General features: G+C 39.3%; 1 protein-coding gene across 1 annotated transcript in view; it reads left to right on the top strand.

Moving 5' to 3' along the window:
* The window catches only part of GIPC2 (GIPC PDZ domain containing family member 2), a 29,811-nt gene extending 12,353 nt beyond the window's left edge, over positions 1 to 17,458 (top strand). Inside the window, exons 2-6 of the mRNA XM_063137061.1 lie at positions 1,310 to 1,495; positions 3,477 to 3,657; positions 6,870 to 6,979; positions 10,144 to 10,225; positions 14,017 to 17,458. Of these exons, the coding sequence (XP_062993131.1) occupies positions 1,310 to 1,495; positions 3,477 to 3,657; positions 6,870 to 6,979; positions 10,144 to 10,225; positions 14,017 to 14,168 (711 nt within the window). The 3' untranslated portion in view covers positions 14,169 to 17,458. The remainder of the gene's footprint in view (positions 1 to 1,309; positions 1,496 to 3,476; positions 3,658 to 6,869; positions 6,980 to 10,143; positions 10,226 to 14,016) is intronic.
* The last annotated feature ends 10,288 nt before the right edge of the window (positions 17,459 to 27,746 follow it).

Genomic DNA, 27,746 nt, shown 5'->3' with positions numbered 1-27,746 from the left:
TTTTACTCTAGTAATGCCAATTGTTCCATTGGAGGCAAAAGAGAAAGAGAGAGAGAGAGGCCTTAGCTATACCTAAGGATTATCCCAGGCAAATGGAGGGGTTGTCCCTGCCTGCTCCTGGGATTCCCTGTGTGTCATTTGGATGCACAGTGATGATCCTGGGACAATCTTGGGCTATAGGCCTGGTCTAGCCATGGCCACAGAGACAGAGACAGAGAGAGAGAGAGGAGCTTAAGCTATAGGAAATCTATCCTGGTCAATCTGCCAGCCCTCTGACAACTTGGACACTAATGCAGATGTGAGCATGCCTGCACTGGGCCCAATCCCATAATTACTATCCAAAGGGTACCCTCCCCTATAGCAACCACACATAAATACCTCTTTTGGGTGGAAGTGCACTTAGATCCCAGAGCTCTTGATAGTCTTTCCTATTCTGCATTGGTAATTTCCATGTGCTTCCTATGTTGTTTGACAGCAAAAACTGCAATATGGGTACTGGCACTAGTTCATTAAGCCAGGTTCACATTTAACCTCAAGTTGTTTCCAGAGTCCATTCTGCTCTGTGGCACTTAGTTTTGCTTTATTCCTTGATGATGTTGGCAAGGTGGCCAACTTGTGGTCGAAATTGGGAGAAAGAGAGGTGGCTCTAAAAAGAGCTGAAATCGGATGGGAAAGACACTGGTATTCTTCAACTTTTTTGGCATCTATTCCCTCCACTTCTATAAATTTTGCAAATGAGCACCCACCAGCCCATTTTCCATCATACTTTAGGTATGGTCAACTTCTTCAAACTGACAGTTAACTGGAAAATACGAACTCCAAAACAATCAGTTTTGGAGTTCCTATTTTGGAGTTTTGGAGTCCCAACAGAGCTTCCCAAGCATTTGTTGTCTTTCTGTGAGAAACATATTGTAGTACTTAGCGTAATGTACATATCCCTTCAAATGTACTGTATAGGGCACATTTTATAAAATCTACTTACAATGTAATTTTTCCAGAAAGTTCAGGAGAGAATTGTGGAAGGCTGCCACAGCATAATCTCAACCCTGTTTCTGCTTCCATGGGTTAGGACTATGGCATGGTGACATACGACTTCCATCATAAAATGGCTTTTGTGATGAACCTGCACTTGGATAAATGGATTACATTCCTGAGATTAGAGCAGCACTATGGAGAGTGTAGGGGCTTTCACAAGACACTGCAACTTGACCTACTGCCAGTCTATGTTGTCAGGAAAGGGTGTTTGCCTTGGTGGATGTGTCTTTCTGAAAAATGGATGAAATGTATTTGTTTTCCTCTTGCCTTATAGATCATGTTTTGCACTTTGAATACACACAAAATTGATATGGACAAGCTCTTAGGAGTGCAGATTGGTCTTGAAGACTTCATATTTGCTCATGTAAAAGGAATAAAAAAGGAAGTGGAGGTTTTCAAATCGGAAGAGTCACTTGGACTTACCATTACTGACAATGGAAATGGATGTGCCTTCATAAAGGTAAGGATGATGGAATGAACTGAGTAATGTGTGTGAGAAGTCTGAGCAGAAATAGAATAGCAAATTATTTCAATAATTCTTCATGTCAGCAAGAATAGTGAAGGGCTGGGACTATGGAAATCAGTCACCATCCACAATGGAATGGTTTGAATGTGGGATATTGAAATCATGGTATGAGTGGGTACTTATAGGCATGGGGATATCAGATACGAAGGCATTTAAAATAAATTGGCTATCTCTTTGTATAATTAAAGAGGCACTTTGATCAGCACAGTTCGTCTTCTTTGAGACATACGATAAACTGATGGTATATTGATCCACATATACTTTAATTTTGTATTTCTTAAGTATTTGTTCATTGTCCTACAATTATGGTGGTTTTTTTTGCAGTGTTATAGAAGGGCCATCATAATAATAATCTGTAGATCTATGTGTAATTTAGCCTACAATTTCAGCAAAAAACATGTGTGGTATATATTAGTGAGAATGCAGATGGGGAAGATTGAATGCTTTAATATGTTATTTTGTAGAAAACTGGTATGTCATACATTCCAGTATCTCACAGAGGAAAAGTGTGTACTTTTAACACTCCTATTCTAATAGAATTGTAGAATTTTACAGTTGGAAAGGACCTTGGACTCTTATAGTCCATCTCCATACTCAGTGCAGATTACAACATAGCCCTTGCTTAAATACCTCCAGATGGAGAGTCCACCACCTCTCAAGGAAATCTGTTCCACTATCAAACAACTCTTACCTTTAGGAAGTTTCTGCTAATGTTTAGTTATTCTTGGAGAACAGGTGAGGTTCCAGAAACCTGGATAGTTCTTTAAAAGGGAGAAGAAGGTGGATCCAGGAAACTACAGACCAGTGAGCTTGATGCCAACACTGGAGAAAATTTTTGAACAGATTATGAAGGGGTCATTGTCTGAGCACATAGAAAATAATGCATTGATTAGTAGGAGCCAACATGGGTTTGTCAATAATAAATTATGCCAGAGCAAACGTATCTCTTTCTTTTGATAGAGTTGTTAGTTTAGTGAATTATAGGAATGCCAGGGACATAGTAGATGCTGATTTCAGCAAAATGTTTGGCAAGCTTTCCCATGACATCCTTGTTGACAAGATGGTACAATGTGGGTTGGATGCTACTACTTTTAGGTAGATCAACAGCTAATTGAGCAACTCAATGAGTGCTCATTAATGGCTCTGCTTCCTCCTGAAGGAGTTCTCTAGTGGAGTGCTGCAGGGTTCTGTCCTAGGTGTTGTGTTGTTCAACAGTTTAATAAATGATGGTTGTGTTGTCCTACCTTCACCTGTGACGCCCACCGGGCTACATCTGACAGGACTAGCCATGGCACTCGCACTTGGGACTTAATTCAATCTCCCACCCTGTGCTGATGATGCTTCTGAGGGTTTAGGCTTACTGCTACTGCCGGCCCGTGTCGCCTTTACTCTTTTAGGCCCCACAGCCCAACAACCTAGCCCTTAGTTCTCCTTTCTGCTGCCACCATTAACTGTACCCTCTTCAGGCATTCCTCCACACACCACACCAGTTGTTCAAATTAATTGTAATTTATTAACAGAAGTAATTACGTATAAACAAGCTTAATGGTTTCCTCAGTTGCAGTGCATATCGTTACAAGGTTTCAATGCGTATTGGTTTCTGTCAGTTCTCTCTTAAAACTGTGGAATTCTACTGTTCTTTATCATAAATATCTATATTCCCAGCACAATATCCCACATACAAATCTTTCACTTGAGCCCAGAGGGTTTAAAGCATGTGTGGATGGAAATCCAGGTAGTTAGGGCAACTGAGTCTTTTGTATCCTTTTTATGTCGGTGGCTTCCTTGTTTACTCCACCTGGCTCAAAACGTGAGATTTGTGTGTCTCCCTACTTTGCACATCATAGTCCTGTGGACCGAGCAGTTTGTTTCTGACATTAATTACAACTAATATAACACATTTTTTATCCAACAGAGAATTAAAGCTGGAAGTCTTATTGACCAAATAAAAGTGATATGTGTTGGTGACCACATAGAATCTATAAATGGAAAAAGCGTAGTGGGCTATCGTCATTACGAAGTTGCTAAGAATTTAAAGGACTTGGAGAAGGGTCAGACATTTACACTAAAATTGATAGAGCCTATGAAATCATTTGGTGAGTGACATATATCCACCATAAGTTATATCTTTCATATATGATCATAGATGAGAGTAAAATCTGTCCAGTTTGATCTCATAAAAATTGCTATGTGGTGTGTGAAAAGGCTCATCCAGCATTTACAGGAGTGGCAAGCATTGACCAAGTCAGGTGCCCCCTTCCTGCACTGTTCACATCTTATTGGGGGCTTGTGAGTCCTTCATTTGCAATGAAGGACTCAGGGTGCACTTGTAGGATTAGCTACTGCAAATGCTAGCTGAGTTGGGTGCAGCCCCTCCCCTGGGGAAGCTTCATGGTATCTCTGATAGCATGGGGATTTCTCTCCCCTGCCTCTTCCCCAAACCTCTACGCTAGCAGGTGGGGTTTGTAGGGGTGTTGTGGAGGGTGCCCAACCCTCCAAGGGCTGGATTGGAAACCTCTGTGGGTCAAATTAGGGCTATGGGCCAGAGGTTCTTTACCCCACTCCCAATCCATACACCCATCTGAGGCTCAATCAATGTGCTTTTTATTTTGCAAAACAGGTGGGCTATCAATCCTGCCCTGAGTAGCGGTATGTATTAAAATTCTTTTGGTTGAACAACCTGGTTTGTAATAAAAACCAAAGAACTGAAGAGGATAGTACTTTAAATGACAAAGAGGATGGTGCTCTAAAATTGGCTTTTCGGTCGCTGTTGTTCTTTTCTTTTGTAATCTAGATGTTATTTAATTCAAGCTAGGAAACTCATGCCTCACAGACTGTGTGCCACTTGAAAGGTCTTACTACAATCCTGTAAAATGAAGCTTTTTAACATTTATTTACGTATTTTAAAATTGTCGTGAACTGCTCAGAGAGCTTTGGCTAATGGGGCAGTACAGAAATGTCACACATAAATAAAAATTTCTACTCTACATTTCCACTACAAAATATCCTTACCATGTTTTGCAACAAATCTTAACAATGAAAAACACCTAACAATACTGAAATACAGCAGCAGTTACAGTATAATCCAGCAGTACATTGATGTTAATTAAAAGCTCATGTAAACAGGATAGATTTGGATTGGCACCTAAATGAGAATAGTGGTACCAGGTAAGCCCCCCTTGGGAAGGAATTCCAGAACTGGAAGTGCCACCATAAAAAACAACCCCATCTCTTTGCCTAGGTTCTGAAGGCAGTGATATCCAGAGGAGAGCCTCCCAAAATGATCTAAAAGACTGGATAGATTAATGGGGCAAAACTGGTCCATCAAATACCCTGATTTCAGACAATTCATGGCATTATGTGCCAAAACCAGCACTCTGAATTGTGTCTCAAAAACAAACTGGAAGTACAATAAAGTACAGTTCTGTCAATAATGAGTTGAATGATTACTTTTCTAAATACATGATTCATTGTTTTAATACATGATGACAACCAAGCGCATTGGGCTAGATGCCCAGCCTGATTAATTGATTTCTGTTAAATGCAGCTGCTCAGCTTCTGTGCTTGTGTGCTCATCCTGTCTGGATAGACGGCCTCTGAATGATCTGAATGTTTGTAAGAGTGATGCCCAGTGATGATAAAACTCCCTAGAATATTTTGTTTCTGTAGGCAAGGTTTATTTTGATAATACAATTCTGAGGATAATAATGCAGCAGAAATCTTTGGTGTGTGTGTGTGTGTGTGTGTGTTTAAAGCCCCTGGAGGAGAAGGCTATCAATGGCTACTAGTCCTGATGGCTATGTGCTCCCTTCAGTATCCAAAGCAGTAAGACTATATATTCCAGTTGCTGGGGAACATGAGAGGGAAGTTGCTGTCACACCTGTGTCCTGCTTGTGGGTTCCTGATTGACAGCTGGTTGGCCACTATGTGAACAGAGGCAAGCGTTGCTGGATGAGGAGGGCAAAGATGGCCACCTAAAGTTGGAAGCCTCGAGAGTCAGTCAGGTTGAGCTTATGCCAGTAAGTCTGTCCTCCTGAAGTCACAAGGAGTTCAGGGGCCTAAGACAAGCTATAATTTTAGAAAGACAAAGTTAACGAAAGATGATGGGAAATATCTAATACTGCCCATGTCCTAGCAGGATCTGCCACTAGCACAATGGGAAACTAGCAGTCTTGAAGCAACTAGAAACAAGTGGAAATGCTCATTTCTGGGATGGCACAGGTCAATGGAACTCACAGAGGCTCTGCTCATCATTCTTGTTTAGAAATTAACATTTCTGCTAAGTTCTGGGGTTACTTTTGGAAGCACTAGTTGCTTTTGCATTTGTGGTGGGTCCCCAAATGCAATGGAACCAGCGGAGAAGGGATAGCGGTTTTGGAGATTGGAGGCCTGAGGTTGTCAACTGGAAAGAAGATTTGAAGATACACAAAAGCAAAGGATGAAAGACATTACTTCTTGGCAAAGGGGATATTGGATTATAGGAGCTCCATCACATGAGCGTTTTATTGCATGCTCGTCACAGATTTTCCTGGGTCCCTGACATGATGTCGTCTGCCTCCCAAGTGCCTTCCACCCTTTCTAGTTTTCTTCACACAATAAAAAACAACAACACTCCAGTAAGTCCAACTTATTTTTAAAGAAGGAAATTCCTGCTATCTCCTGCTATGTTCAGGAGAAGCAGTGCAATCAAAATGGCCTGCTGAATGGACCACGTGCACATTGTTTACTTCCTCATTCAAAAGAGGAAGTAATGAGGGACAAACACGTGGGTGGAGAAGCAACGGTAAGCAAACGCGATTTTCCTCCATGTGATGCTGCTGTGTGTATGCTTCAGTACTAATTGGAAGGTTGCACTTTCATGCCTTCAGGAGTTTTCAAGCCAGTGTATGGAAGGCTGGAACATTCTCTTTCAATTTTGGTCCTGTCCTAAATGATTAGCCCTTGTCAACTAACATCTTTAGACAAAATGGAGACTTTTGAGCAAAGGTTATAGTGTGGAGGTGGGCTGGTGCTCTCCAGCAACAGTTTTAATAAAAACCTTCATATTGGACATTCTTGAACATCCTCCTTTGAGTTCTGATAATATTGGGCCATAAGTATTAAGATTCTTCATTGGGCTATAAGCATAATTGCTCTTCAACTGTTAAAGTAATCCTCAGGCAACACCCAGTTTAGATGTTTGTGTTGTGTTGTCAAACATCAGTATATTGCACAATGAAAGCTAATTTTGACTTGCCTTTCAATTAATATTTAAACCAAGAATTATTTTTGAATTAAAATTCTGAATTACATAATTAATCTGTTGCAGACATGATTGAACCAAGGTCAAAAGGTGCAACTCTGGCTGAGGGAAAAATAGCCAGAGGGAGAGAGACTCTTCGACTGCGATCCAAAGGCCCTGCTACAGTGGAAGAAATGGTGAGTTCCAATTTCATGATTCTTCCTTTTGTAGATAAGGGGAGAATGCCTGGTTTCATATCCTTGTTTGATGGAAGCCCTTAAACTATAGTTCCCTAGCCCAGGTTTCACAGAAAACATGCAATGCAATCCTACGCATACTGAGTTAGAAAAAAAGAAGTTCTAAAACTCCCAGTATTCCCCAACTAGCCATGCTAGCTTTGGGATGCTGGGAGATTTAGGACTTGTTTCTGTCTAAACTTGCATAGGATTGTGCTCTAAATAGCTACACTGAACCCAGGTCTGCAAGAGGAAAAAGGAAGGGGAAAGGATGTGCATACAAAAGTTCATTCACAGATTTATTGGATTGGGGTTGTTATCTCTGAATTGAACCCATTTCAATTTCTCTTCTGGATATTAAAGTGTAAGGATGGAAAATTGGATGTCAATGTTCTTACAAAACCTACAGACGGGATTATTATTACTATTTTACATTAACAGAGTCTAAAGGAGGGACTTACTTGTAGGTCAGTTAGTGTGTCAAATGCAATTGCAGTTTACATAAGGACTTTTGGTAACGAAGTCTGAGATAGTATATAGACTGAATCAATTCTCTGACTGATGAAAGAAAATCAATGGTGCACTTTGGACTATACAGCGGAGTGTTGCAGGGTTCCAATATTTCGGTTTTTCCTTTAAAGTTGTAGCTAGTACCTATGTCTTCCCCCCTTTTTATTCTAGAGTAAGCATGGAGTACGTGTGTGTGGCCGGTTCCCTGCTCCATCGCATCTACAATTTATATTTCCAATTAGTGATCCATTTGCGTTAATAGATCACTATTTGACAATATAAATTGCAGGTGTGGGCTCCTGATCCAAATCAGGACTACAGTGCGGGTGGGGGGGGAGGACAGTTAAAGCACCCTTCTATGCCCATGCTAAGGTCCCAATTCATATCAGTCTCCCTGAACTTACTCTAGTGTAAATCAAATTTTAAAAAGATGTAGCTGCTACATCCTTAAGGTAATGTGTGCTTTGGGTCTTTGCCTTATAGAATATGAAAGGTCTTAATAATTTTTCAGTCTATTCAGATTTCATACAGTGGAGCCCATTGTCATGGACGTGTGTTTTGCACAGTTGTTCTTTTTCAAAAGAAAGGTCCAAAGTGTTGAGCATGCTTGTGTGATATGGAGATGGATTTTCACTAGTTTACATTAATGAAGCTCAGATTTTCAGATTAATATGGACTCAGTACTTCGAATAAATGCTAAAAATTTTTTTTTGAAACTGGCTGTTTTTGGGTTAAGATCTCTAAAAACTTTATTGTGAAATTGAAAGATTTTATAGTTTTTTTCCCCTCCAGGTGGCAGAAGTACAAATGAGTGGAAGGCAATAAGAATCAAGCGAACAGGGAACATAAGACAAAAATCTAGCAGTGCATGGACTGTGCAGTCTTTTGCTGATGCTATTTTTTTCTTTTGCTGATTGTTTATTTTTTAGAAAAGAAATCTATGATTCTTAGGATTCTGACAACAACGGCTAGATTTTGTGCCATGTGGATTGCCAATTCCTGTTGGACTCTGAGAGTTGAATCTAGTCATGATTTAAGTCCCGTTGATTTCAATGACACTAAGGGTGCAATCCTAAAATCAGTGAAAAGCTGTCTGGGGGGCATTTAATGTGGTGTAAGTGCTGCTCCACCAGTGGAGAGGGAGGCCCATGGGCAGAAGGGTACATATGCTTCCAGGGGCACCCTACTAAACCTGCAGAAAGTTCCATGTGCATAGTGTTGGTGATGGGAAAATGGGGGACATGTCTAGACCTAGGGAGGGGAGGGGGAGGATCTCGCGATATGGTGATTGCGAGATCCTCCCTCTCAGTCTACACGCGGCGCGCAATGTCCCGGGAGGAAGAGGATGTCACACCCGCCATTTCAGAGGGTTTTTTTTTAATTGAAAATGAGTGCACGAGTGCTCCATCAAAAAGGTTGTTGTTTATTCGTTTAGTCGTTTCCGACTCTTCGTGACTTCATGGACCAGCCCACGTCAGAGCTTTCTGTCGGCCGTTGCCACCCCCAGCTCCCCCAAGGTCAAGTCTGTCACCTCCAGAATATCATCCATCCATCTTGCCCTTGAGATCCTGCTCCCCCCCCCCGATGCTCCTGAAAAGCTCCATGCCCGGTTCCTGGCTCCTTGCGTTTACTTGCAAGGAGCTGGGAAGAAACTGGGATGGCTGCCCACATGCCCTGCAGTCTCAGGATGATGACGGGGAAAAGTCAGGATTAAAGCCATCCCGGCTATCCTGGGGAAAGGGAGGGATCATCCCTCCCTGTCCCCGGGATCCCCTGTGCGTCATGTGGCTGCACAGGGGTGATCCCCGGGATATCGCCTGGTCTAGACATGCTCAGGGTGTTCAGTGGCCTATGCTTAGACCTGACAGTAACTTCATTCTACAATGGTGTAATTCACTTACTGCAATGCGAGGAAAAAAATGGAGAATGGCCCCCAAAAGTAAGAAAAAGTCACCCCCACTCTGGTCACAGAAAGCTTAAGAAGTGGCTGTAGCTCTGCAGCGCAATCTCCTCCCTCACTGCTATAAGACTTTTCTGTAAAGCTATTAACTTAGAATTATAGAATAGCAGAGTTGGAAGGGGCCTACAAGGCCATCGAGTCCAACCCTTAGACTTATACAGGGTTGTATACAACCTTATACAACCCTTAGACTTATACAGGGTTGACCTTAGTCTGGGTCAACCCTGTATAATTTGAGAGAGTATTCTTTTGTCTAATTTCCCCAAATGCCTATGGCTGACCTGGTCGGGAAGTTTTAGAATTAAACTTACAGGATAACAAATTTCATTGGTTATTTATTTAGTTTTGTATAACTATAAGCTAAAATCCAAAACGTTGAACTCAAGGCTGCCATCTTATGCACAGTTGCCTGGGATTAAGTCCCATTGGACTCACTAGACTTGTAGAGGATTGCACTGTTAAATTAAGTTGTTAATTTTTAAGTTGTTAACAGTTAATAACCGTTAAGTTGTTAACAGTTAATAACTGTTAAATTAAGTTGTTGCAAATAGATTTTGGTTAAAACATTGAATTTGTAAACATTCTAATTGAATCCAGTTTGTATTACTCAAATTTTGGATCAAAGTTTTTAAAATTTGTGTTTGTTTTGACAAAGCCTTCAGATGTTGAAGAAAAAGCTACTAAAAAAGTGGATGACCTTCTTGAAATGTACATGGGAATAAGAGACCTTGAACTAGGTGAGCATTTATGTAACTAAGTTTCATTTCTAGTTCCACTGAAGACCTGCCAAAACCAGAGTCTGAGCATCTCTTGGTAGTGGTGTTGAATGTGTTTTCTCCCCGTTTTTGGCAGCCAGGATAGTGTGGTTGAGGTATGAAGTTATAACACTTTCACTTTATATTTTAATTTTGTGTGTGTTATACCAAGTGTACAATTATAGTTCCAGAACCATTGGAATGTGGTGGGTTAGAAATCCAGTTATGTCCAACAGGTCTTAAATATAAGTTTCATATTTATAAAAAATGGCAATGTCATACCATGATTGCAGATGTCTTCAATCACCATGGGAATGGAATATGAAAAATAGATTCCTTCTGATAATTCCAATTACTGTTCAGTTAGGAATTTCATTTTATTGTTCATAGATTTGCTTCAACAGACAAAATATTAACATTGCCCCACTCCCATTGTTAACAAAATGGCTTTACTCTTAGCTACTGTAGCTCATTAATCTACTGACTGACAACTTCCATAACACCAGTTTCTACGAAGTATTTTTTAAATCTAGAACTATAAAATATAACCTAAAAAATCAGGTATAACTCCTTAATATTTGAGTAGCTTGGTAACCAGAAAGAGTTGTATAAAGATCATGCGTATATTTTGGATATTACATTGGCTATTAAGTGGTTGTAAAACGATTAAAATCAATGGCAACTTTATTTGAACCATGGACCAATTAAACCAATGGGAGATAAATTTTAAGGGTACAAGGGCTATAAGAAACCTAATTCCTCAGATTACCAAATCATTCTATAGCTGGAATTGTGTAACTTTCTGCAAATGCACCTGTTTGCAGTTGTTTTTTCAAAAGGTGCTTGTTTTTAGAGGTACGCTTTGCATGGATTTTTCTCACCAAGACTGGAGACTGAGCACACTTTGCTTGGAAGTCAGTTTCACTGAAACCAATGAAACTTCCAATTAAAGGGTTTAGGACTGTGTTATAATGAGGCTAATTTGAGTTATACAGCTGCCACATGGAGGCCACAAAAAGTATTTATCTCAAGCACATAGAGAAACGCACATAGCATTTCTATACCCATGTCAATACAACTGATGATGTTTGGCAGTGGCACTAAGATACTGCATGTATTTCAGTGAACAGATAGAGAGAAGTGATTTTTAAACATTACAATCACTTTATGGAGTTTTTCTAGAGGGAGAACACTTCTTTAAAAATAACAAATCTCATGAACATTTCTACTTTTAATGTTATACTGTTCACATAAACAGGCTAAATGTAGGAGCTGGTTAATTCCATGTACTGAAATACTCTCCTACTCTCATTAAGTGCAACCGTAACCTTATAATTGCATTTGGAACAACTGCGTACATTTTTATTAGAAAATATGCATTTAAATGCAAACATCTAATGTGTAATAGCTGTTCATAACATTATATGGCAGTTCTTCTGACTGACCACCAGGGGCCAGTAGGTGACCATTGAATATCAACAAAACATTTCTGGACGTCAAACTTTGGTAGTATTACAAAAATGTGAGGACTACAATATAATATATATGATTAGAAAGTGTCTTAAGAAGAAGACTAATTTCTACCATAAAGTCAATCACTAGAGCTCTGATAGTTATAGGGAAGAACTTGTTAAAATGGTGTACACATATATTTGCAACTTTGCACTGACAAATGTAATAGGTTTGAGGCAAAAACATTTTATTCTAAGGTTGTTTTCAAGTGATATTTGAATATCAGATATAACTTCTTTATTTAGCACATAGTTCATTTTCTCTTGCACATGTTGACTTGAATCTGAACAATGATGAGCAGAAGGAGAGAATGTAAGCCTGTGGGCAGGGACTGTCTTAAGAAATATTTTTTGTAAGCCACCTTGAGACCCTTTTTTGGCTAAAGGGCGGGATAAAAATGATAAAATAAAACAAATAAATAATGTATTAGTGCTGTTCTATGAACTCTTGTCCAATGCTAGTGGAACACCTTTGGTAGTGCTGTGCCAATAGAGTTTATATTCCAGTATGAGAAACATGGTGCCTAAGGAAGATATAGACTATAGCGTACAAACTTTGGAAAAGGAAAGGAACCTCTCGTGCAAGCACTGAGTCATTGCTGACTCTTGGAGGGACGCCAGCTTTCGCTGACGTTTTCTTAGCAGGCCTTATAGCGGGGTGGTTTGCCGTTGCTTTCCCCGGCCATTATTACCTTTCCCCCAGCTAGCTGGGTACTCATTTTACCGACCTCGGGAGGATGAAAGGCTGAGTCGACCCGAGCCGGCTGCCTGAAACCAGCTTCCGCTGGGATCGAACTCAGGCCGTGGGTAGAGTTTCGGCTGCAGAAACTGCTGCTTTACTGCTCTGCGCCACACAAGGCTCTTTACAAACTTTAGTGAGCCATAAAAAAAAGGTCATGAAAAGAGCTTCACCAAATCTGCCAATCACAGAAAGAGTATTCTTATATCAAATGAAATACACATTGACTTGGATTCAGAGATGCCCTTTCACTAGCAGGCATTTCCACAGATTCTCCCTTCAGCTCTCAGTACCGCTTCCCACATTGTTCCAAAGCGTCCTTCAGCCCTCTGGAGCGGCTTTTTTAGAGCTAAAGAGAAGTTGGAATTGGCAAAATTGCTGCCTTGCTCCTTTGTTGCAGTATGAGTGGAACTCTGTTGAGTGCAAATCTGGACCCACCACAAATTTGTCTCTGTGTTTTTCATTTTATGCATGTATTAAGTCGGGTGAGGAGTGAGGCTCTCCAGACGTTCTTGGGCGAGTCCTCACCATTGGCTATACTGGCTTCGCCTGATAGGAGTTGCAGTCCAAAAATATCTGGAGGGCTACACTTTCCCCACCCTTGATGTAAGTGGGTTTCCATCCTGGTCCTATGCATGTTTATGCTGAACAGGGGCACTAGAATAGGTGTAAATAGGTCTGTGTTTATTCTGCCACTTAATTCCTTAAAATGTTACAGATAATATCAGAAGAGAAAAGCAAAACAGGAAGAGCCAATGTGATGTAGTGGCTAGAGTGTTGGATTGGAAGTCGGGAGATCCGGGTTCAAGTTCCCACTCAACTGTGAAAGCTTACTGGGTGACTTTGGGCCAGTCACAGACTCTCAGCCCAACCTATCTCACAGGGTTGTTGTTGTGAGGATAAAATGGAGAGGTGGAGGATTATGTATGCTGCCTTGGGTTCCTTGGAAGAAAAAAGGCGGGATATAAATGTAATAAATAAAAATATATATTAAACACATCAATGATGCAAAACAGCACAAAAGGAGATTGGCAACAACTACTAAAAGTGTCTAACAAGTGGTGTGCGTTTATATTTCTCATTGAAACTCTTTATTGTTTTTACTATTTGTGGTATATACTTTTTCAACAGGTCAAATACAGTTTTCTTAATTACTGGGCACTCACAGAGTTTGCTCAGGTCCCTCACATGACGTCGTCTGCTTCCCACACGCCTTCCGCCCCTTCTGGTCTTCCTTGCGTAACAAAAAAACCTCTCATTAAATCTAATGTTTTTTTAAACTTGGATTTGCTGCTCACTCCAGCTGTGTGCAGGAGAAGCAGCGCCATTAGAACAGCGGACTCAATGGGCCTTGTGCTTGTTGTGTACTTCCTCTTTTGAAAGAGGAAGTAACTGAAAAACGAAAGCACGGGCGGAGAAGCGAAGGTAGGGAGCATGTTAACCCCCAGTGTGATGGAGCTAAGTGTCACTACATCTGATATTGGCACTTCTGAAAATGTATTTCTCTTTTTTCTTCTTTTTAGCTGCAACAATGGTAGAAGCTGGAAAAGGCAAGAACAACCCAGATGAGTTTGCAGTTGCACTTGATGAAGCTTTAGGCGACTTTGCATTTCCAGATGAATTTGTCTTCGATGTGTGGGGAGCCATAGGTGATGCAATGCAAGGACGATTTTAATGAGAATCAGACAAGTTCATTAAAGCATAGTGTCAACCATCTGGAGATAGAAAACATACAGCCGTATAAATGGCATGGGATATGTAACATATTTGCTAAGTAGAAACATTTGAATAATCAGAAGCTTGGATAAATAAAGATATTGTTTGACATGTCATACAAATGTCTTTCAAAATGAAGATGAGTTCAAAACTGTAGTCTAGCAAAACTTTTAGCCTGATACAGCATTTAATTTGAAATGCTCACTTGAAATCTTTGCAAAACAGTATTCTTTGGGTACTTTGCATATTTATTTTTCTAAATTAACGCAGGTATCGTTCAAGAGGTCATGGTGACAATCCCATGAAAATTTATTGTGTTTCAAATCACAAAAGAAATATTGCTAGGAGCTGCTGAAGCCAAGCAAAATTTTAAATGAAGAAATATATTGATTCCCCACACCTGCCTTTTCAGCATCCTCCCCCATGTACCCCAGTGGATATGGTGTTTTATTTCTAGCACTTCTTTCCTTAAGACAGTACTTTATGGTAGGGATTGTGTGAGGTTAGGGGAAGACCATAGTTTAAAGGAGAGGTCACAGATCGCCAGGGGAGGGTACATGCATTGATCATACTAAGTCCTGGGTCCAGTCCCCGTTAAAGGATCTTGGGAGGGGCTGGAGATGTCAGAAACACTGAAAGCTGCTCCCAATTAGAGTAGATAGCAGGTAGATGGACTATTAGTTTGACTCAGTATAAAGCAACATCTCATTTTTAATTTTTTATGTTATTGTACAGCAGTCAGAGTAATTCTTAACCATGTTTTATGGTGGTGGTGTTATGAATAAGAGGCAGGATCTACACTACTGCTTTAAAACGGTTTATAACAGTTTTGATAACTGTTGGAGCCCAGGACACACTCCAGATACAGTTTTAAAAACATTTTCAAAGTGTTTTATCTTGCTTGGTGTAGACCTGGCCAGAGTCATGGAACTTTGGCACTTTTTACAAGATAGTCTAAAAGAGTTTTGGCATTTCCCAGTACTGCAAATCAAAAAAAGAAAAAAATGAAGGATAAAATGAACCTTCAATTTTAAAATTTCTTCTGGTTTCTCTTTTTGTATCAATGACATTCCAACTGATACATTCCAGACTAAAGAACATTTTTAGTGTCACTTAGGGCACTAAAATCCTTCCTCACTGGTACTGCTGAGACGAATATATTTCCAGAGTGTTTTGTACTAATAAACACTTGGTGTAGAAAATCCCTAAACTTAAATCATCTTTTCCTATTGCCTATTATAAACTCTCAGAAAAGTGATTAAAAACAACACCTCTTATGCAATCTCTAGCTTCACAGATCTTTTCGCTCCTTTTGTAAGAATTGCTACTAAACTAAACTACACATACCTGAGCCAGGTAAAATATATTCCACCACAAACTGTTCATGAAAATTTAGCAAAAGCATAAGTTTTATTCTGATGAGTTTTACTGGGAAATCTCTTAGGGTTTCTCAGTAGGTAACTTTTGATTATTATAGTCCCATTATTGTATGACAATATGTTGGTCACTTAAAAAAAAAGCAGAAGTAATTTGTAAATATTCATATATTGATGTCACAAAAACAGTGTAAATGTGCTTAAGTTTTAACATTTGATTTTTTTTAAAAAATGCAATTTTTGTAAATCTTGAAATACTGAGGAATTGCTAATGTGCCAATGATTTAAGAAGAGAGAGGGAAATTAGATTAATGGGACAAGTTCAATTGCTTAGCTTTCATTGGAATGCATCTCTTTGAACTACATATATTCTCTTCATTAGACAGAATGGAGAGGTGGACAATTCTTAGCAATATATAGAAAAGAGTATTTACTAATAAAGGCTGTTTAGTCACTTCAAAGATGAATCTAAAAATAAAATTCTGTGACTAATGCACCAGCTACTTGAAATTATTTTAAAATATACTGGAAGTGGAGACTCAGGCCATGGCTAGACCAGGCCTATATCCTAGGATTGTCCCAGGATCATCCCTGTGCATCCAAATGACACACAGGGGATCCCAGGAGCAGGCAGGGGCGACCCCTCCATTTGCCTGGGAGTGGGATAATCCTTTGGTCTAGCTAAGGCCTTAGATTTTTCACCACTTTACTTTGGAACTCTCAAGCTGATAGCGTCCTTGAACTGAGGTGAATTTAATCTGACCTTGGCACCATAGAAAACTACAGAACTGTGCTGCCGGAAAAAAAACCAGGGTCTCAGGACCAGGTATATAAATTAATACATACATACAGGTTATGTATGAAACATCCTTGATGCTTCATGGATGGGAAAGGCGCTGAGATATTTTATAGTAGGAAAATAAGTTGCATCGTAATCGAGACATGTTTCTTAATTATATGTGTATCCTTAACATACTTCTGTAAAATCTGTGGACTGGTTCCACATCACTTGAACCCACTATGTTAGCCAAGAGAACATGCAGGTTTGCCAGAGCAACATGCAGGCTCTCAGCTGGGCTACCTTATATAAAGATGCCTTTTGTGTACATCTTGGCTGTTGAAGTTACTATAAAGGCAGTAGCTCTTGAAAGTGGAATACTGGAATTACTTGTCCAATATGCCTTTTATCACAGTAGAGTATTTATAATAGGGAAGGTCATCTGTTTTAATTTGATTTAGATGTTCCTGGTGATTCTGTATAAGAAATCAAACGATTTCTTTTTGGTCTGTAGCTCTCCTAATTGGCTCCATGCCACAGCATGGTGGAGAAAGTAATTTGATTACACTTTAAAAACTGGAATATGTCAATGCAAAATTACAGTTCAATAGATCTGACACAAGGGGAAGGCTAGAAACCTAATATGCTATTTAAATAATTGTGATTGAAAATAATTGGAATTAAAGTTGGTGGCATTTCTTTTTAGAGCATCTGATTATATGGATAAGTGCTGCCAACTTTAATTTCAATCTCTCTCCCTCATATGTATACTTAGTTTGCAATATATTGTGCTACACTTTAAATTCAGATAATTAATCCTGAAACAATATTAAAACTACTATTTCATTCTGTTAATAATTTTTGATTCGTTTTGTGTGATTTTGAGTTATATGATGTTGGATTAAGTTTTGTTTTCCGTATTTTCTGCCATCTGGGTTGTGTTTTATGCAGTCCAGAAAGATTATTAGAGCCACGCATAACAATTCACAAACACTAATGTTTAAGCCAAATGTGTCACGAAAGGCAAACTTAAAATAGTTTGAACTTATTTGTGAAAATGTTGTATCTTTACAATGTTCTTTTGTATTTGGTTGCTAAATAAATAAAAGAAACCTTATTTTCTAAATTACTTTCAGGGTTTGCTTTTCATGGTCTAAGGTATACATCTGCAAGAATCCTATAGATGTAAGCCCATCTAGTACATCCATCTTCAACCCAAAGTGGGGGTCATTTGCAGTTTATGAATGAATACATTTTGAAATGGCTATGTCATTGATGGTAGATTGTGAAGGTTGGGCTTCATCAAAGCACAACGTACAAGAGAATTTGGTTTGTTAAAATTGTTTAAATGCTTCCTATTAATTGATCACAGCATCTCCATTGTGCCCTTATTAAGGAAAAAGAAAGGGGATAAATGCAAAGCTTTTTACATTGTGGTCTATTTGCAAGTAAAACAAACAGCATTTATTGTTATTTATTAAAATGCTCTCACAGATGGACTGGCCATTGGCAAAGTTTCTTTGTAACTTGCCTTATCGAACTAAATAGCTTTTAATAAATTGAACACTAGAATTTTATAGGTTTTAATGATGGCTAAAAAAAAGGTGCAATATGTAAGACTATTTGTTTTAGGAGTTAGATAGATACATGGTTACTTAGAGTAATGGTTGTATTGAAAAGGAAATTTCATCAGGTGTCGTTTGTATATATGGGGAACCTGGTGAAATTTCCTCTTCATCACAACAATTAAAGCTGCAGGTGCCCTGCCCTCTTTTAAATCTGGTCACTCTAGTGTAGCTCCTGCAGCTTTAACTGTTGTGATGAAGAGGGAATTTCACCAGGTTCTCCATATATACAAATGACATCTGCAACTGTTAAAGAAGCTACAGGAGCCCTGTCCTCCTTTTCATATGGTCACCCTACGGTTACTAAGATTTTCAGTGCACCCTAATTAGAAGCCATACATTTTTATTTTTGCTTCCTTTAACTGCGTACTACATTTCCCATCCTCTTTTCAGATGACTATTGTCTCACATCAATAAAACAGAGACAGGTTTACAAACTAAAATGGCCAGACACAAGGGAAGGAGCGTGAAGAGAAAGGGAAGAGGAGAGAGATCAATTTTTCAAAGCCAGAACATTGTGGTGAGCTATAAGCAGGCATTTAAATGCAGTTCAGGCCAGGTTGAATAGCAATTGGAGGCTATTTCAGATTTAATACACACATATTAGTTTGAATTAACAATCCAGAGGCCACGACATATGTGAACATTTCATATCAATTAGTGCTTAAAAACATGGCCCTGTCAAATAGCTGTCCGGATGCTATACAAAATTGTTTTAAGGCAGCAGCTGCTGTTTTGGCTTGGATAAGCTTTTTTGGTAGCAGCATTGTTTTCCAAAACCATTCCTTACCTCTTTGAACCACATTTCCTGGCCATCAATTTTCCATTGAATTAAATTTAAAAACACACCCACCCACCTAACAACAACAACATTCTTTCCTTGAAAAGACCTCATGAGTTCAAGTTGTCAACTGTAGGGTGGAATATTAGAAGGGAAGCTAATAGGGTGAAATTAGAAATACTCTGCATTAATTTCTTTTCAAAGCTTGTTGTTCCATGTCAACAAGCTTTGACATGGCTGTGGGGTGGTATATAAATGTGATAAAATAAATAAATAAATAAATAAATAAATAAATAAATAAATAAATAAAACTATTTTGTATAATAGGATATGTAGATGTACTCATTATGGGGTTTCCCCTTTAAAGTTTGAATTTCTTTACTAGACACAAAGCTAACATTCTAGCTAAATGCACACAATGCTACGTACCATAATAAGGCATTTAAAAAAATTGCTCACATGATTGAAACTCTATGGGCATTTTAGTGAGTTATTCCCTTGACTTCAATGGATGTAGTATAGGACTGAAAAGCAGTATTAGTTGAAAATATATGTTTTGCACCTGGATCCAAAGAGCAAGTTATTCAGCCCTCTCTACAGCTGAGTGAGTTTTTATATCTGGATGCACTATAGCTGTGTTGTAGAAAATGGATAAGTGAGTAACCCTAAGTTCATCAGCATTGTAATTGATTATAGAGGGCCAACTGTATTAGTCTGTTGCAACAAAAACAAAAAGTTTGTAAGCCTGTGGTCAGGCACTGTCAAGAAATACTTTTGTAAGCCGTGAAAGCCTTTTTTGGCTGAATGGCGGCATAAAAATCCTTAAATAATAAATAAATAAATAAATAAATAAAATATGCAGAAACTGGCTCTTGGTAAGGTAAAATTTTAATGTCTCCAACTGTTTTGTTTCAAGGAATGAAAACAAAGCATTAACAGGACAAGAGAAAAAAATGTATGTCTTTTATTTGAGGCATGCGCCAGAGGAATATGAGAAGGCTTTTCTAGATCAAGCTAAATAACCTGCTACAACCCTCTGCTTTTGCTTCTGGGTTGTGAACAAGATTTGATGTGTTTTCACAGCCATTTTCCCTCTTTGTTGCATAATGCACTGGTGGGTGGAGTCTGGTGGGATGTTTCCAGATGTTAGCAGCATTGGCCACCCAATGGTATTATTATTATTATTATTATTATTATTATTATTATTATTATTATTATTATTTATTTATATAGCACCATCAATGTACATGGTGCTGTACAGATTACACAGTAAATAGCAAGACCCTGCCGCATACCTTTGCTTGGCATGAACCTTTGTGCAAAGTGAGGCTTTCGTTTGCAATTGCAGAATCTTTCAATTTCCGCTTCTGTTGCCTCCCCTTTTCACTTTGCCTGTGTCCACTCCTTACCTCAACCACTTGTAGATACAATCCACAGTACTTCCACACCTTCAAAAGTCCATTCCCACCCCCCACCCCTGAATCTCATGGGCAGCTGAGGTCAATAGATCTCAAATCCAATTGTGTATTTGGGGTTTTATTTGCTTCCAAGTGTTGTAGAATAATGTACGTATCTTTTAGTGTGGCCTTACCAAACCATGCAGCATGCCCCTCTGCCAAGTCCCATTTGCCCAGGTCTTGACAGAAAAAAATAACAAAACATACACTACATTCTCTTGAGCTCATTTGTATCTCACAGAATGCAAAATAATTTAATTGCTTTTGACTTTCTCCAGTTTGGAAACATGTTAGTTTCTTCTTGCCTTTACTACTGGATTTTATTTCCTCTGTATTATTATGCATCAGATCCTGCTCTTGCATCTTTCAATGTTTTTTTTTTTTTACTAAATTCCTTCAGATCCTTACAATAATTTGTTATGCTGTCCTAGATTCTATTGCCTGGCAGTAGTAGTCTCTCTCTGTCAATAAATAACATCACTTTATTGCCCCTTTCATCTTCAAGGTCAAGGAGATGAACAAAGGAAGTGTGGAATCTGACCATTACGTCTGTGGCAAAGATCTTCACAGGCTTCAGTTTATAATGTTACACCCACAACAGCTGTTTACCAACTCATACCAACTCATCTCACTTATTATAACAAATGTTAATACAGTGCCAGGTTAGGATTATTTCATCCCTCCCATCCCGAGCATTTCTATACCAAACTCATATATTTGGATATTCCAGAGACATACCAGATCAAAACTACAATCGAATGGTGGAAAACTTTAGAAATGAAGAGAAATATCTGATACGTTCATGCTCAACTATTATGCAATAGCAACTAGTTAAGAAATAAAGGGAGAGGTGGATATGGGCAAATGTTTGAATACAATATTTATTTATTTATTTATTTAAATATGTATAAATCACCCTTCTCCCTGAAACAGCCTCAGGGATGATATACAACTTTAAAAATAATCTCATAATAAAACACTCAGAGCAAATGTTTGATAGTTATCTCTGAACATGATAGCTATGTTTCTGTTATTCAGTTGCTTTTTCCTTAAATTTGATGTCTTTACTCAAATACGATTCAACATTTGTCTAAATGAGACTGAAAGCCAAAGGGGTGGTGGGGGGGGGGGAAGAGGGCCAAACAGAGGACTTGTGACATGAACGTGGAATTAATTCTTTTACAAAAGTAACACTTTAAAATATGCTTATTTATGAGCCAGTGTGTTATAGTGGCTCCAGAGTTAGAGTAGGCTACGGGGACCTAGGTTAAAACTGAAACTGGCTGGTACCTGTCATCCTAAAGAGCTGTTGTAAAAAGAAAATGTGTGTGTGTAGCACCGACTCTTATAATGGAGCAGAGGAATCTACACCGACTTAATCAAGACCATGTGCATGTATATTTTGGGATTTCAGTTTCCCCACCTGAAATGACAATGGAAGGTAATATAGGACTAAAAGAAAGTGACGAAAAAGGCAAGCAATATTCAGCTGAAGTTTTGAAAGTTTACTGAATATGCAAAGGGATTGTGCCTGCTAGCATTATTCAAAACATAAACCCTTCTTCTGTGCATAAATTGACCTGTTTATAGCTTAATTTATTAAAGTGTTTTTTTTATTGTCCAAACAGTTGAGATATTTGCAATGGTAATAAATCAATAATATTGCCCACGAGGAAGGGTTCAGAGATGAATAAGACTTCTGCATCATAGCCAGTCAGAAGAGAATGCTCAGCAATAGAGCAAAACACACTGTGGCAATGCATGCTGATGAAAGATTATAATTGCCAAAGTGTCAGGCAACTTCTATGTGATCTGTGCCCATGAAACTATATTTTTACTAAAGCCTTCTGAAAAAAACTGCTGTTGGACATCTGTGGAAATAGCTCATGAACTATGATAATTTACAGTTAATCTTAGTATTTTATATTCTGTTTGTGGGTTTAACAGATTAAATAATGGCCTAGAGAAGAATCCAATGACAGAAAATTCCTTACTGGGAACCGAGGTAAAGAGAACTTGTTTGCATCTGGAAGAGAGACTGGAGGGTGCTACTGAAAATTTTGTGGATTCTAGGATCTAAAACAGGCTCAGTGCAGACCAAATCTAGTCGTTGTGAGGTCTCAATCTGGCCCTCTGGGGTTTTGCAGATGGTTACAGTCCTTTCCCTTGTGCCTGCTGTTCGGCTGTATCCTGTGCAGATTTCCCCCCATTCTAAAAGAGTGAAATGCCTCTCTGAAGGCTTAGTCACTGCAGTAAGAGCTTCAAGTTAAAATATGCTGCTAATGTTGGTATTTTGCCTCAACCCCTTTTGTCTTCAGTCCCTGCCCTGGGATGTGCCCCCCCCAAACTTCTCCAAAATGAAATTTGACCCTCAGATTGACAGAGGTTCTACACCCCGCTCTAAAACAACCAAGTATATGACTATTTTAGATAAGATTGCACCCTTGATGTTCAGAAGCCCCTGAACTTGGACGCTCCAATCATGCAATGCATTGTGGGAGGAGCGGCAACTGTGATCTCTGCCTCTCTGTCCTCCCGCCCTGCATATTTTGCTGGGTAGGCTTTTTAGCCTGTCTAGCAATGGTGCTTCAAAAGGGGAGGAAAGGATTCTGGAAGAGGTTCAGGATAATTAATACTCTGGTCTCTTTAGTCTCCTCCTGTCCCTGTCCACCAGAATGTGCTTTCCCCCTTTTTCAAGTCAATTTTCTGACCTCAGACTGTGGGTGGCGCAGTTCTTTCCCTGGTGGGGGAGGGATGTCTTGTCTGACTCCCCCTTCCAAGGTCGGAGTGCTGTCTCTGACCTTTGACAGGGAAAAATCCTGTATCCTACAGCCCCTCAGACAATGTCTAGGGGCCATAGGATTGCTTCCTTAAACATGTTACAGTTTGCACCATTTATGGTAGAATTGCATAATCTAATGTACATAATGTACATTGATGGTGCTATATAAATAAATAATAATTAATATAAATAATAATAATAATAATAATAATAATAATAATAATAATAATAATAATACAGCTCAAAGCCAAACTCACACATGGACTACCATTCCAAACAATGTAACTACCTGTAACCTTTGCAAGGGTAGGTGGCTGGTTTTGATGATCTGCTCTTGAAGATTGATCAGTCCAGAAGGTTATCTGACCCCTCTGGGAAATTATCCTGCTGCTTCAGTTAGCAATGCTCGGGAGGCTCTGATCACCGCTTGGAATGAGTGGAAACTTGGGTAATCGCTACAATTGCTCCTAAACATCTTCAACAAAGTCATAGAGATGCATTGGTTCCTTGGGATTCTGAGAAGCTGAAGGCCACAAAACCATCTGGCCAATGACTTGAGTTCAAGTGGTGGAAAACGTGTAATGAACCACATAAAGGAGCCATCTTTGGGCTTATTCTGTGGTGGTGATGACAGTGAAGAAACTTTATTGCTTTGCCACCATCATGCCCATGCAATATCATCTAGAGAAGTGTGAGGAAAGAGCTTTCAAGTTTTTATTTTTCCCCTGGACTCACCAGAAGAGATTCTTGAAAAAATGTTTGGGAACCTCTAGTACCCAGAAACCAAATATCTTTGCTGCAGGGTCACTGAGGAAAATCAGTTTGATGGACTACTTGAAACAGCTTGAACAGAGGGGAAAATCCAGTCTATTCAGGTTTTGGTCATTGCCATCATCATGACCATTAGGCAGAGTAAGGTGGATCCTTCAGGAAGCAGATATTACTGTGTGTAGTAGTAGTAATAGTTGTAATAGTAGCAGTGGCCGTCCTCCAGCCATTTGTCCTGAGCCCCCTCATTCTATTTCCTCTGTCGGAGGACAGAGCTGTGCATGTCACACAGTTACACCCACTAAGCTAGGCTGATGCACCATGTACATTGATGGTGCTATATAAATAAATAATAATAAAATAATAATAATGGCTTCAGATGTGGTGGAGTTTGCTCTCCTGTCACCATTGTTGACGTAACTTTCAACTGCCAGGCCAGTTGGTGTCTGCGCGTGAATGGGGTGGGGGTGGGCAGGCAGCAAAATATCATGGGCTGCCCCTGCCCAGCATGGCCCAGGATGATCTGAAAAAGTCTCTTCCAAGAAAGAGTTGTGCAAATTTCCTACAACAAGAGAGAGTGCAAAAGTGCACCACAGAAAAGAAGAAGAAAACCCTGGCAAGTGCAAGAGAAAATCATATTAGTGTAATAAAAAAGAAAAAATCAAAGGAACAAGGAGCAACTAGAGAAGTACTCTGTGGAAAAAGAACACTTCTGCCAAGCATGTGGAGTAGATCCACTTGGAAATTAATAGCAGAACTGGATAAGACAAACAAAAGAAAAGCTATATTGCAGGAATCTTATATCTGAGTCAGCCTGAGAAAATGTTCAAGAAGGTTGTAATTTTTAATATACTATAAACACTAAAAAAATGTGATTAAAATGTTTGAAAGGAAAACACTTCCAGCAGGTTTAAACTGTGAGGATTATCAAGGCGATCACTTAAGGGCATTGTGGCAAGTGTAGTTAGTTGATCACACAGGTTTTCTGAAGTGCCACTGTGCAGGCAACTAATGTGAATGTTTCATTTTTGTCTGTCAGTTATTTCTACCTATGCACGGGTGTTCAAAAACCCCCAAAACTAATCTAGAAATTATTAGAATATTAGATTAGAATATAATTACTCCTGGATATTCTTTGGAAGTTTTTTTAAAAAAATCTATTTAATGAATGTCTCACTTTACAATATTTAAAAGGATTCTCAGGGTCAAACAACAAATTGTGTTAATTGCATAGCATGTAGCTGATGCTAATCTTTTTTTTAGCACCAATGCAGGCTTTTTTTCTTTTTATAACGTGTGTGTTTGTTTGTTTGTGTTGTGATTCCAAGCCCTCTCACTGAGATGTGAGAGGATAAAGAGATCTGCCCCGAAATTCACAAAAGCTTCATTCAGTACATAGTAATCCCTTCACACCTGAAGGAAGTGTAAATGCTAGGAGCTATCCTCTAAGCTTAATTAGCCTAACAAAGCAAGGCAGTTGCCTATCAACTAAATGGACAGTTTCCCACAGTGCCCAACAGGCTTTAACCGAACCCCTTTCTCAGGGTGCGTTTCAAGTTGTAACCTCTGGCAAGTGGCTAATCTAGGGGACTGCCTCCCACCTCCTCTCAACTCCGCATGCTGAGGCAGACTCTGGGATCTGTCAATTTTGATATCCCCTCCTCCTCTGACAAAAACTGAGTTCCCAGGGGTGGGGAGGATGATCTCTGAGCCTTGGCTTTCTGTCCGATAAGCTCCTGAGAAGATTCCTCCTTGATTCCTGGAGAGTCTTGGACAATTTCCTCCTCTGCTTCCTGTCTTGGCTTGTCTACTTCTTCTTCAGGTTCTGAGTCCCAATTCAGGGTACACACCAGGGAGACCAGGCCTGAGCCTGACAGGGAGGGAATTTCAGGCACAAAACTGTCTGTGTAAGTTTAATCCTTTCCTTGCAGTGGTCCTGATCTGAACTGGGGCTGCACACACTTGCTCTAGAATAATAATAAAAATACTCTCAGCTAGAAGCCGTACAAATAACATAATGTGTACTTTGACCCTCAGGGTGGTGTACACACAGGTTAAAACCAATACATAATAAAAACAATAGAGTAAAGTGATGCAGCAAAGGTGTACCAGCATGAACATGTTAAAGTAGATCTTAAAAGCCCAGTAAAATATATCTTTTATCTGGCACAGAAAGATATCAGATGAGCCTCCTTGGAAGAAAATTGCAAATCTGGGGCATCACAACTGAAAAGGTTCCCTCTATAACAGGGATGGGAAATATGTAGCCCTTCAGATATCATTGGCTAGCAGCAGCACCCATCACCAAGAAGTGATGGGTGCCTTGCACAAGCAGATCTCATCTAGCATCTCAAACAGAAATGTCATTTTGACAAGGAAGATCAAACTTTCTAAGCAATAAACTCTTATGCCCTGAGCTCCTTAAAAGCATGTAACAGACATGCTACATTTTTTGGGGGAAATAAATCTATATCACGCAATAAAACGATCGTCTGAGAAGCCTCTAGCTCTCAGATAATTGCACACATTCCAATCTCTTCTTGTAAGTAATACTTTAAGAACGTGACTTTAGCAGATCAAGTGAGTGATGACAATAAATGCCAACTAATGCTTGCCACATTGGCAGTGGCTCAAGCTCCATTTCTGTCCAACATTTTTTCATCCAACATAGCTATGTATTGTAGATCCCAGTTGCATCTTCTTGTGTACAGATAGTCTTTTAAATCAGAACTGGAGTGCTGCTGTTTAGTAGAAGTGTTCACCTAGCCTCCCCCCCCCACTGCGCACTGTAATGTTATATTTAGGATGAGTGCAAACTGGGTAATCATTGCCCAATGATTCTGTTCCTTTGGGCCATCAATGAAGAATACGCTGCCCATGCTTTATGGTGCACCAAGAGCTTTTATTTGAAAGTTATAGCAACTCTTATTATTTTACCAATACTTATTGATGATGAGTCATGCTCTCTAGAGCAGTGAAGGAAACAATGGTTGAATATTTTCAACAAATAGGTTTTCAGTGATTTGAGAAGAGAAAATGATAACTTTCGATTAAAAAACTTTTTAAGGGATCAAACATTCTTAAATAAAGAATGCAGGGCAGGATTCTCTCTCTCTCTCTCTCTTATCCAGGCCACAAGTCAGTTATGAGGCTTTAGTAGCTAATGACAGAGACTAGTGGCATTGAGGATATACACATGAACCCAGGCAGGAAGAAGATGGCAATTAAGGTAAAGGGTCATGAATACTGAACCAGTTAAGAATTTCCAGTTAAGAGCTCATCTCCTTGAGGTGACATTTACTTTCACTCCTATGAAATAAAAGGTAAGGCTATTTATATGTATTTACAACAAGCTTTAAAAATCTGAAGAGTCAAAGTATTAGGAAGGAACAAGGAGCTCCAAATATATCTCAGCAGCTGGTGCAGCCTCATTTTCAGTGTTCTGGTTGTTCTGATATACAGCGACTTAAGGCACAATCCAATGCATGTTTACACAGAAATAAGTTCTATGACTCCCAGCATTCCCCAGCCAGGACTGGCTGGAAATATTGGGAGTTGCAGGACTTTTTTTTGTCAAAACATGTATAGGATTGTGAACTTAATTGGTCAGGACTTAATTGAAGATGTGGGTATTGATACCAAGGACCACAATCCCATACACAGCAATGCATGCTTAAACCAACTGCTTTTAATCCAGTTCTGTGTTGGGTTGTGGCCCAAGCATCTGGCAAGTTCAGAGGCAGGAACAGGGCAAGGCCAAGTGTGATGACTATGGGTGTGAAGGCAAGAGACAAGTAACATGGTGTAGAGCAGAAAGGCAGTCAGGTCTTCAAAATGCAGCAGAAGTGAAGCAAGAGGAGTCTGTATGCTATGCTCAATAAAAAGTTGCTTAGGGCTTCACCACACCAGGCATTTTATCCCACAACTTATCAGGCGTTCTGCTTCAAGATTCTTTGCAGGATTAAGATTG

Source organism: Elgaria multicarinata, chromosome 1 (genome assembly GCF_023053635.1).
Source record: "Elgaria multicarinata webbii isolate HBS135686 ecotype San Diego chromosome 1, rElgMul1.1.pri, whole genome shotgun sequence".
Lineage (NCBI taxonomy): Eukaryota > Metazoa > Chordata > Lepidosauria > Squamata > Anguidae > Elgaria > Elgaria multicarinata.
The sequence above is the reverse complement of the archived record's forward strand: the minus strand, read 5'-3'. Positions and strand labels throughout refer to the sequence as shown.